This window comes from Leptodactylus fuscus, chromosome 3, assembly GCF_031893055.1.
Source record: "Leptodactylus fuscus isolate aLepFus1 chromosome 3, aLepFus1.hap2, whole genome shotgun sequence".
Classification (NCBI taxonomy): Eukaryota; Metazoa; Chordata; class Amphibia; order Anura; family Leptodactylidae; genus Leptodactylus; species Leptodactylus fuscus.
Genome location: NC_134267.1, coordinates 231,079,721 through 231,091,331, shown reverse-complemented (window position 1 = coordinate 231,091,331; position 11,611 = coordinate 231,079,721). Strand labels below are relative to the sequence as shown.

Sequence of the window (11,611 nt, the reverse complement as noted above, 5' to 3'; positions counted from 1 at the left end):
ACTGCTAGTACAGTATATAACTATATAAGATATCTATATATTCTATATCATTTTTTCTGATATATTCTCAGATTTCAGGTTTCCTTGACAGAAACCACATACTGCATCCTACCCCTCCCTGCAGGAACACCGTGCCCTCATTTACTGTATATTACACCAAATGCGGGATGCAAATGATCGAATGACTTCATCGGTAGAATGATAATGTCAGCGCATTCACAGCGGTTTGTCCTCAGAATTATTCAGGTTCTAGGAACACGACCTAATTTCTGTCGGTGGCAGTGGCCATATGCAAATGTGTGACCCAATTCCTGTCCTGGTAAATTTTGATATGTTTGGTTAATGGAGGAGGATTCTGATACGATTGCCCTATAGTAATAAAGTTTTCGTTACAGCGTGGAGGAATCGATGAGGTCACCGGTTACATGTTGGGGAATCCCGGTAATGGTGGACGGCCCTATAAATTATCTCGGTTTATTCAGCAGGAGAACTGTCTTCAGATTACAGACATCAAGAATGTATCCAACAAGGTCCATGATATTGGTAAGTATTGGGACAAGAGCCAAGGGGTAGTATAGACTAGCAGAGGGTCATGGGGTAGATGGTTGGGGCAATTGATAGATGTGAAATTTACTAGATTTTGTGGGATCACTGTTATATGCTGTAACAATCTGACTGATGGAGACTTTAATGGTTTGCAGTCTTTGCATCCTAAATTGATTCCCCTTGTGACTTACTGCTTCTGTTGCTGAGATATCGCCATTTTTACCAATATGCAAATTAGCTCTTTGGAGCAATGAGAGAGTTGCCTCATTGGATCAATGCTAAAGCCCTTGTTGCTTCAGAGCTCATATGCATGTGCACAAACAGCAATATCTCGGCAATGGAGACAACAATTCCCAACCTATCTATCTGCAGGGCTGGGGTGATATGCTGGGTCTGGTGACACTAACCTATCTATCTGCAGGGCTGGGGTGATATGTTGGTTCTGGTGACACTAACCTATCTATCTGCAGGGCTGGGGTGATATGCTGGATCTGGTGACACTAACCTATCTATCTGCAGGGCTGGTGTGATATGCTGGGATTCTGGTGACATTAACCTATCTATCTACAGGGCTTGGGAGATATGCTGGGGCCGGTGACACTAACCTATCTCTCTGCAGGGCTGGGGTGATATGTTGGTTCTGGTGACAGTAACCTATCTATCTGCAGGGCTGGGGTGATATGCTGGGGCTGGTGACACTAACCTATCTATCTGCAGGGCTTGGGTGATATGCTGGGGCTGGTGACACTAACCTATCTATCTGCAGGACTGGGGTGATAAACTGGTTCTGGTGACACTAACCTATCTATCTGCAGGACTGGAGTGATAAACTGGTTCTGGTGACACTAACCTATCTATCTGCAGGGCTGGGGTGATATGCTGGGTCTGGTGACACTAACCTATCTATCTGCAGGGCTGGGGTGATATGCTGGTTCTGGTGACACTAACCTATCTATCTGCAGGGCTGGGGTGATATGCTAGTTCTGGTGACACTAACCTATCTATCTGCAGGACTGGGGTGATATGCTGGGTCTGGTGACAGTAACCTATCTATATGCAGGGCTGGGGTGATATGCTGGTTCTAGTGACAGTAACCTATCTATCTGCAGGGCTTGGGTGATATGCTGGGTCTGGTGACACTAACCTATCTATCTGCAGGACTGGTGTGATATGCTGGGGCTGGTGACACTAACCTATCTATCTGCAGGGCTGGGGTGATATGCTTGGTCTGGTGACAGTAACCTATCTATCTGCAGGGCTGGGGTGATATGCTGGGGCTGGTGACACTAACCTATCTATCTGCAGGACTGGGGTGATATGCTGGTTCTGGTGACACTAACCTATCTATCTGCAAGACTGGGGTGATATGCTGGTTCTGGTGACAGTAACCTATCTATCTGCAGGGCTGGGGTAATATGCTGGTTCTGGTGACACTAACCTATCTATCTGCAGGGCTGGGGTGATATGTTGGATCTGGTGACACTAACCTATCTATCTGCAGGGCTGGGGTGATATGCTGGTTCTGGTGACACTAACCTATCTATCTGCAGGGCTGGGGTGGTATGTTGGATCTGGTGACACTAACCTATCTATCTGCAGGGCTGGGGTGATATGCTGGTTCTGGTGACACTAACCTATCTATCTGCAGGGCTGTGGTGATATGCTGGTTCTGGTGACAGTAACTTATCTATCTGCAGGGCTGGGGTGATATGCTGGTTCTGGTGACACTAACCTATCTATCTGCAGGGCTGTGGTATATGCTGGTTCTGGTGACAGTAACCTATCTATCTGCAGGACTGGGGTGATATGCTGGTTCTGGTAACAGTAACCTATCTATCTGCAGGGCTGGGGTGATATTCTGGTTCTGGTGACACTAACCTAGATGGCCCTAGAGAGACAATCTTCCTCCTTGTATATACAAGATAAAAAATATAAATGGAGGGGTAATTGGAGAAAATGAGTGCGGCAGCCATATTGGGTACTCTGGGCACTATATAGCAGTAGTATTACTTTGGTACTAGTTGGTGAGCGTTACGTCTATGCTATGCTATAACTTCTCGGTCCTCCTGTCTTCCAGGTCTCTCTGCTTTTCCTTATTTTGGGGGTATCCTATGGCAAAAAATGTCTTTTCCCCAAAGAGCTGATGTCGACGCAAAACCTGAAAATCAACCTGGACAGCAGCGATACGGAGTTTATCAACGTTGCGCAAGACAACGTCAGGCTGCGATCCCTCTCGCCATGGAGCTACAGGTATGTTGACTGACCAGCAGCATTTCTGAATACAGCTCTGGGTGTGATTGGAGTAGAAGACGCGATGGAATTTAACAAAAAGTTGACGTGTTCTGTATAGGATGTTAAGGATGCTGCTCTCTAGAGGGCGGCATACAGAGTGCACTGTTCTCCGAATAGATTTGCATATTTTTTACCCAGAATCCCTAGCGGAGCAGGAATGACTTGTAAGTCTCCGTACACCTATGTAGGCACACACTCTCCCTAATGTGTATGATTATCCCCTGACCCTGGTCTATAGTCTCTCACTCTGCCAAATCAGTATCCCTGCGCTATGCTGAGGAGGCCCAAAATACCGAAACAGCGCTGTCCGTAGCTGGGAATCTGTTCCTTTTGGAATAGAAATACTAATTTGGCAATTAAATCCGCATCATGATAGTTGACTTTATAACTGAGTCATGCATGATGTTAAGGAGGCTGCCCCTAGAGGGTGGCGTACAGAGTGCACTGTTCTCCTAATTACATCTTGGAGAATAGATTTGCATATTTTTTTTACCCGTGTTCTGTATAGTAATAAATTGACAATCTCATCTCTTCTTTTCTCCAGACTGGATGAGGATGAGAACAGACATCCTCGTGTCATCGCTGAGGCTATATGTAGCCATGACTGGTGCTTAGACTCCGACGGCAAGAAAGACCTCAGCAAGCATTCTGTACCCATCACCCAAAATATGCTGGTCCTTCGTCGGGAGGTCACAAACTGCCAACAGAGCTTCCGCCTGGAGCAGCAGCAGGTTACAGTGGGTTGTACCTGTGTTAGACCTCATACCAAGGTGGTTTCATAGAACATCCCCGGCATCAGTGCCAACCAAACCACCAGAAAGTTATTGTAACTGTACAGGCAAACCTAGGGTGTAGGGGAATAGAGGAATGAAAAACTTACGTTAAAACATTAATATATAATATAATATGACATGAATTGATATGATATAATATAATGCTAATAATATACACTCTAGCATACTATATAATGTTAAGGATTAACCAATAAACCATTCCACACCTCCCGAAATATTAGTTATGAATCTAGAACCATCCTAGACCATAAGAGATATCCATATGAACCCCATCATCACTCTAGACCATTGATAATATTATTTAGTAACCCCTATGGCACTCTAGACCAGCTGGGATATTATAGGAATACTATAAAGAACCCCAAACTACTTATTATTAACTGCTAAGACCCCCTACACCCCCTGTGATGTTATCATTAATACTATAACTAGCCCCTAAGCCACACATTCTATTTAGATACACTAGACCACCAGGGATATAATAACAATGCTATAACTAACCCCTAAGTCACCCATTATTAATCATTAAGACACCCTAGACCACCAGGGATATAATAGGAATACTATAACTAACCCCTAAGTCATCCATTATTAACCCTTATTACACCCTAGACCACCAGGGATATTATAGTAATGCTATAACTAACCCCTAAGTCATCCATTATTAACCCTTATCACACCCTAGACCACCAGGGATATTATAGGAATGTGATTACTAACCCCTAAGTCATCCATTATTAACCCTTATCACATCCTAGACCACCAGGGATATTATAGGAATGTTATAACTAACCCCTAAGTCACCCATTATTAACCAATAAGACACCCTAGACCACCAGGGATATTATAGGAATGCTATAACTAACGCTTAACGCTCCCATTATTAACCCTTAAGACACCGTAGACCAACTGGGAATATTATAGGAATGTCATAACTAACCCCTAAGTCATCCGTTATTAACCCTTATTACACCCTAGACCACCAGGGATATTATAGTAATGCTATAACTAACCCCTAAGTCATCCATTATTAACCCTTATCACACCCTAGACCACCAGGGATATTATAGGAATGTGATTACTAACCCCTAAGTCATCCATTATTAACCCTTATCACATCCTAGACCACCAGGGATATTATAGGAATGTTATAACTAACCCCTAAGTCACCCATTATTAACCAATAAGACACCCTAGACCACCAGGGATATTATAGGAATGCTATAACTAACGCTTAACGCACCCATTATTAACCCTTAAGACACCGTAGACCAACTGGGAATATTATAGGAATGTGATTACTAACCCCTAAGTCATCCATTATTAACCCCTAACACACTCTAGACCACCAGGGATATTATAGGAATGCTATAACTAACCCTTAACTCTCCCATTATTAACCCTTAAGACACCCTAGACCAACTGGGAATATTATAGGAATGTGATTAATAACCCCTAAGTCATCCATTATTAACCCCTAACACACCCTAGACCACCAGGGATATTATAGGAATGCTATAACTAACCCCTAAGTCACCCGTTATTAACCCTTAAAACACCCTAGACCACCATGGATATTATAGGTATGAGATAACTAACCCTTAAATCGCCCTTTATCAACCATTAAGACACGCTAGGCCACCTGGGATGTTATAGGAATACTAGCCTACTCATTATTAACCATGAAGACACTCTAGCCCACCAGTGAGATTCATAGGAATACTATAACTACCCCTAAATCACATTCTACATAAAAAAAAATATCTTGTTTAAGTAGAGAGTTGTCAAGGTGAGAATAGTCATGGAGAAAAGGCAAAATTTTAGCTTCTCTGTTGTGGGCACCAGTTTGGAACCGTCTATAAGAATGTTGGATTTAACCCGAAATTGATGGAAATCTTTCTGTCTTGTGATTATTTATTATCGCTCTTCTTTCTCTGTTTTTCATTGGAACATATTACATAACATAGAAGATAAAAATAAAAAAAAAATTGTTACAAATTCTAAATGTGTATTGGATTATTCTGTTTTCTAATCTATATTTCTGTTTTTCTGTTATATTTTCCTTCATTGTGGGGGCGGCCATTTTGCCTTATTGAGGCTTTATACACACTGCCGAGTCTGCTATCCAAATAGGAGCCGTCTGTATTCCAGGTCAATCCTGGCAGAGCCTAATAGGATCTGCTCTAAAAATATCGAAATGGAAACCCAGAAAACATTCGGATAGATCACATGGTTGTGTTGGGATGGTTGGTAAAAATCAAGGCGTTTCCCCCACCCCACAGGTCTGCCGCCAATCCACTATGGAATGACTCAAGTTGCTTTAATGGTAGAATCCCTTTAAGGTCCAAAGAATAGACTGGGGTTAGTCATCCTAGTAACTGCAAGAATCCAGGAGGGGCAGTTTCGTGGGAGAGCATCTCTGGCCAGAACTCAGGTGGTCCATGAGAAACACGCAGCCTGGAAGTTGGGTAGAGGCCGAACAACGAAGATTGGAGAGCCCGAGAAGAGGGGCCTGAGTATGGGCCTGAGTATGGAGGAGTGCACATCGGCAGCAGGTAGAAAGTACATGCCAGGAAACGTAAAGCTCCGAATACGGGAGAGGGAGGCTCCCCTTGTACAGGCCTGATGACTGAAGACCACAAGTGACAGACATGAATGTCTTTCTCTTTGTTCATTCTCATTTACACGTTATTCTATGTTCTGAACCCTCAGTAAACGACTTAAAACCTTGATTCACATGGTCTCTTAATTGAGTCAAAAACTGGGGTACTCCTCTACAGTCAGTCCTAAAATGACCCTAGGACTGTCTGTGTAGTAAATCTGGTGAGTAAGGATACGAAATACTAAAGATGTATTCCCCCAATGGAATAGAAATAGAAGGTTATTCGGTCGAAGTGAAAGCAGTAGGAAAATAAAGAAAGTTCCACAAAAATTTACCCATGTTGTGCGGCAATTAAAATATACAGCCCCTTCCCCAATAAAAAAATCACTGTAAAAAAACCTCAAGGGCTGAATATTTTTTTAATGTGAATTATAACATGCCTATACAGAGTGATAAAAAGATAACGTATAAAAAGCAAAGTCCATGTATTGTCCCGTAGTCGCGCATGTGGCTCATTACAAGGTCGATGGCCGACTTGTCTAGACGCAGAGACTGCCAAGAAATAATCTACGGTACACAATAAAACCGCAGATATTGACTCACTTATCTTACTGTTTGCATGGTCAGGGTTATTGTGATACTGTTATCAAAGGCTCGGAATATTAATATTTTTGGGACACGGAGGCAAGGTTTCATAGCAAGAAGACCATTAAGTATTCCACTTTATGGCCATACGTTGAGAGACATCACCATTGGACTCATAGGCAGTTGCCGCAAGGTCCTTTACTTTATAACTGAGTATGACATAGTGGCTTAATAAGTCTCCACACACCTAAATGGTGGTCTCTCCCCAAGGAGTGACGATATCCCCTTAACCCTGTCTAAGCCTCTCACCTCTACCAGGTTAGTCTTCTCTACACTGGGCTGACGAGATGCAATAACATCGAAACGGCCGTCCTTGGTTGAGAGACTATACCTGGTAATAATCCCAGCGTCATTTCAAAACAAAGGCCTCTTGGAAGGTCGAGCATGATGTTAAAGGGAGAAGCCTCTATTGGGCCATATCACTGAGATTCTGTCTTCCTAATTACATCAGGGAAGACAGACTTGCACATTCCAGTGAGCGCCCTCTATTGGTTTGCAACAATGAGGCACCTGACTTCCTAATTACATTATGGAAGACAGATTTGCATATTCTTCACATAGTATAGCAGTACTAATATATAGTATAGCATCATGATTCACCGGCCTTCTTCTCTAGGTCCCAGCATCTTCTTTTGACCACCACTCAGTTGAAGGGTCTTGTGCTGGCACCAGTTCCCAGTCAATGTCTCCCCTGACTCCAGCCAGTTGGTGTCTATCAGATGGGTGTTCTTGACCACATAAACTTGTCTGCCCCCTATTCTGACCTCTGCTCATGAACGAACTTTAGCTACCCTGACCCATGCTGACCAGAGATGGGGAAACCAACTCATACCAAACCGGGGTCAACCTGAATATTCCAAGTTTTTTGGAAATGGAAATTTGTCTCAGGAACTAAAATGGCCGCAGTATTATACTTTTGGGGTCACTTCATATGATAGATTATAATTGGTGGAGGAACAGGGAAGGTGAAAAAAATATAAAAAATATTTATACTCACCTTTTCGTTACCTCTTTTGGACCTCCTCGTTGCTTCTGGTACTCTCCTAGTGATGTCATGCACTTAGGTCACAGCTGAGTCCCTTGATTGAGCTACCAGCAATCACATGGGCACGCGAGTACCATGATGTCACAATGCTCGGCATGCCCATGTCACAACTGAGGACCCATCACAGTCCATAGACCTAAGTCAAATCCTTTAGCGATCTGATGGGTTTCCAACCACTGTTGATTTTGTTACACAATTCTATTCCACATTGCTAAAAAGTTGTGAATACTGACATACACTGATGTAGGCCAAAAGGGCGTCCTGGAGGGAATGGAGCCCTATAGATAGATTTTGTGTATAGTCCAGGATCTCTTCCCAGCATTTTGGCAGTAGGCTCTGAACACGATGTGAAGAGAGTTTCATTCTCATTATTTTTATTATTTTACTTTTTATCCAGTAAATGACATGGCTTCACGACTGTTATGAATTTATGTGCATATACTATATTATACTGCTCTTGCCAGCAGGAGAATCAGCTAATTGCACTTTTCTGATAAAGCCAGGTCTGTTATCTCTCTATATAATAATAATAATAATAATAATAATAATATAATAATAAATTTTATTTATATAGCGGCAACATATTCCGCAGCGCTAAACACACAGATAACAATGAGTCCATTATGTACAAGCATGTGCATATTATTTGATCTGCTCCAGTTCTAAGACACTGAGATGGGAAAATCCCTTTAATCTAAATTGATAATTTGGCAATTTCAAACATTCTGGGTAAAAGAAAATCTAATGTGTCGCAAAATTCTAAAACAACGAGAGCTATGAAGGTAGCCAGAAGTCAAAGAGTTCTCCTCAAGTGGAGCTAAGGGAGATTGAGCAAGCTAGGTGTCAAACGGCTCCTAGAGCAGCTGAAATGTTGGAGCAGGTGGATCATCGACACCCATAACACACTCATTATATGGCATCCCAGAGAGCTGCTGAGATGCTGGAACAATCACAGGCACGGCGCGAGGAACAAGTTCAGCGGCAGGCCAACTTGAGAACTGCTGAAATACCAGAGTAGGTGAATCATCGACGCCAACAATACGCTCATTATATGGCGTCCCGGAGAGCTGCTGAGATGCCAGGACAATCATGGGCACCGTGCAAGGAACAAGTTCAGTGGCAGGCCAGCCTGACAGCTGCTGAAACACCGGAGCAGGCGGATCATCGACGTTAACAACACGCTCAAAATATGACGTCCCAGCCAGCTGCTGAGATGCCATAACAATCACAGGCAAGGTGCGAGGAACAAGTTCAACGGCAGGACAGCTTGAGATCTGCCGAAACCCCAGTCGCGGGCAGAAACTAGTGTATTATAAACAGAGGAGACGATCATATTAACCCTTTACTTGCCATAGGAGACTCTCAGGAGGCCACAACTGCTATTGTGAACTACTCACCAGTGTGCCTGCCTACAATTGATTCACATGTCAGAGACCAGAGGTAGGAACCCTATCTACAAATCTTTGCATTCATACTTCTCTGCACCAGACCATGGCTAACATATTCACTTACTTATTTATTACATTCCACTTCCAGTAGGACAAGCTGAGCAAACAGACCACAGCTACTCCCTAGGATACCCTTATTCGAAGGGACCTATTTGAGCCTACAAGGTAAATCCTATAGACATCTCACGCATGTTACTTGACTGAGTATCCTACACTCCTCACAACCCATTCTACTTCCCATAGGTTGTGTTGCACACCTGAGTATACTTTACACGCCAATACGGCCATTACCCGTACCTGCCTGACAGGACAATAAACAGGGGGTACTTTCACCTCACCCTACCCTTTTGGAGCCTATTCTACACTCCTATCATTACTACGGTCAGTACTTTGTATACCACCATCTCCCTTCTATCTCTATCTCACCCACTGCCCTGCTCTAGTTGTTCTTTGGTCATATATCATAAGGAGGTGTACACACTGCACGGGATATTTGATGGTCAGAAAGTGTACCACAATGTGTACCTACGTTATATTTACATGTGATTTTGTTACTTGTTCTCTCCCTTCTATTCATTGTTTTCGGGAACCATGACTTGTTGTATATTTTAATTTGTATATGTTGTATAGCACTACCCTACCACTGTGTTTTCACGATTATTGTGACCACATGTATGCTTTGAACATGCCTTGGATGCTTGTACTGCGTCCCTAATTTATACACTTTTGTTTCACGCACAGAGCTTGAGGAAGGCAGAACTTGCTGAAACGTTCTCGTATATACTCTGTATAGCCACGTGTGGCACAGTGCAATTTGTACTATTAGTTAAATAAAGTATCTTTGATATTACAATTCAGCCTACTAGGATCCTTTATTCTCATATATATTCTGGGTTGGGACCCTTCCCTGTAGGTTCACCAGGGTGCCAGTCACACCCTTACTTTTATAAACAGAGGAGTAGTATAAGGTGGTTATGGTGTACACAAACTTTAACTTTCGAGCAAGTAAGAAATGAAAGAACCTTTAAGAAAAGAGTTGAGGTGATAGTTTCCACCAGACATGTAGATCAGTTCAGGACATGCAGAGACATATGACAACATCTCCCGGGCGTCTTTTAATGTTCCTCCTCAGCTTCACCACATAAAAAGTCTTGTGGCTGCTCAGAAGATTCTTAGAAACCACAGAATAAATAAAAATTGCTGAATCAGTTCCTGTCTGTTCCTCACACATTTACCGACCATGCTCAGGTGGAAAATGGCTCAGATGTTGAAAGTGACAATTTCTGTTCTGACACCGATCGGAGGGGCGATAAGAATGTGTCAGTCGGGGGCTAAGAATTTAGATTTGCTCACCAAAAATTTGAAATAACTATCGCTATGGCTTCAATATATAGGTCACTTATATAGGCCCGGGATAATGGCCGAATGACATGTGTACCCGAGAAGTGGGAAGTGGTTACCGCCAGTGGGGATGGAACTTTGTGCCCATCTTCAGGACTGTGTTACTCAATGTTCCCAATGTACGGCCATATCCCATAACCAAGCGGCATTTTTTCTTACCTAAGCCAGTCCAGGACAAGCTGTCTCCCGGGCGTCCCCTTGCTCCACCACGCCCCCTTCGCTCTGCCCCCTCTGCTCCGCCCCCTCCCCCCATTCTATCGTCCGCCTCGGGCGGCAAAAAAGGTAGGTTTAGCCCTGATTGTATTTCACAATGGTACCATTTAATATTCCGTACATTGTGGAAGCTGGAAAAAAAATTCAGAATTGGGGTAGAATTGGAGAAAAACTGTGTTAGTGCGGCTTTCTTATAGGCTTTGTTTTTACAGCGTTCACTGCATAGCCAAAATGGCATGTCGCCTGTATTCTGTGGGTCGGTACGATTCTAGGGATACCAAATATATATAGTTTTTTTATGCTTTAACCCAAATTAAAAATTTGTTAGAGTTGGCATTTTGACAGCCGTAACTTTTTTTAAATATTTCCACTAGCTTCTGCCCACGACTTTGCGGGTTGTTGTTGGCGATGAGCCACTTATATTTAGCAAAATGCGGTTAGTGATGATCCGCCTGTGTCTCGACTCTGCTACATCTGTGCAGCAAACGCAGCTGTATGTACATCCCTATGGAGAGCAGAGCAAGCTGTGCTACTGTGCTGCCTCAGCTCTGCTACATGTGGCAATTTGGATCAGAGGGGTTGTCTTGTGTGAGTTTCCTAGCAGCGTCTGTGTTAGACACGGCTG

General features: G+C 43.2%; 1 protein-coding gene across 1 annotated transcript; it reads left to right on the top strand.

The window, feature by feature from the left end:
* The first annotated feature begins 444 nt into the window (after positions 1–444).
* On the top strand, positions 445–3,620 carry LOC142198595 (interleukin-17A-like). Its single transcript, XM_075269622.1, has 3 exons — positions 445–543; positions 2,624–2,796; positions 3,383–3,620. The coding sequence occupies exons 1-3, from the start codon at positions 445–447 to the stop codon at positions 3,618–3,620; spliced, it is 510 nt and encodes a 169-aa protein (XP_075125723.1).
* The last annotated feature ends 7,991 nt before the right edge of the window (positions 3,621–11,611 follow it).

Coding starts and splice junctions, on each gene's coding strand:
- LOC142198595 (XM_075269622.1), top strand. CDS start 445: ATGGTGGACGGCCCTATAAATTATCTCGGTTTATTCAGCAGGAGAACT. Junction 544..2,623: donor CAACAAGGTCCATGATATTG/GTAAGTATTGGG, acceptor CCTGTCTTCCAG/GTCTCTCTGCTTTTCCTTAT. Junction 2,797..3,382: donor CTCTCGCCATGGAGCTACAG/GTATGTTGACTG, acceptor TCTTTTCTCCAG/ACTGGATGAGGATGAGAACA.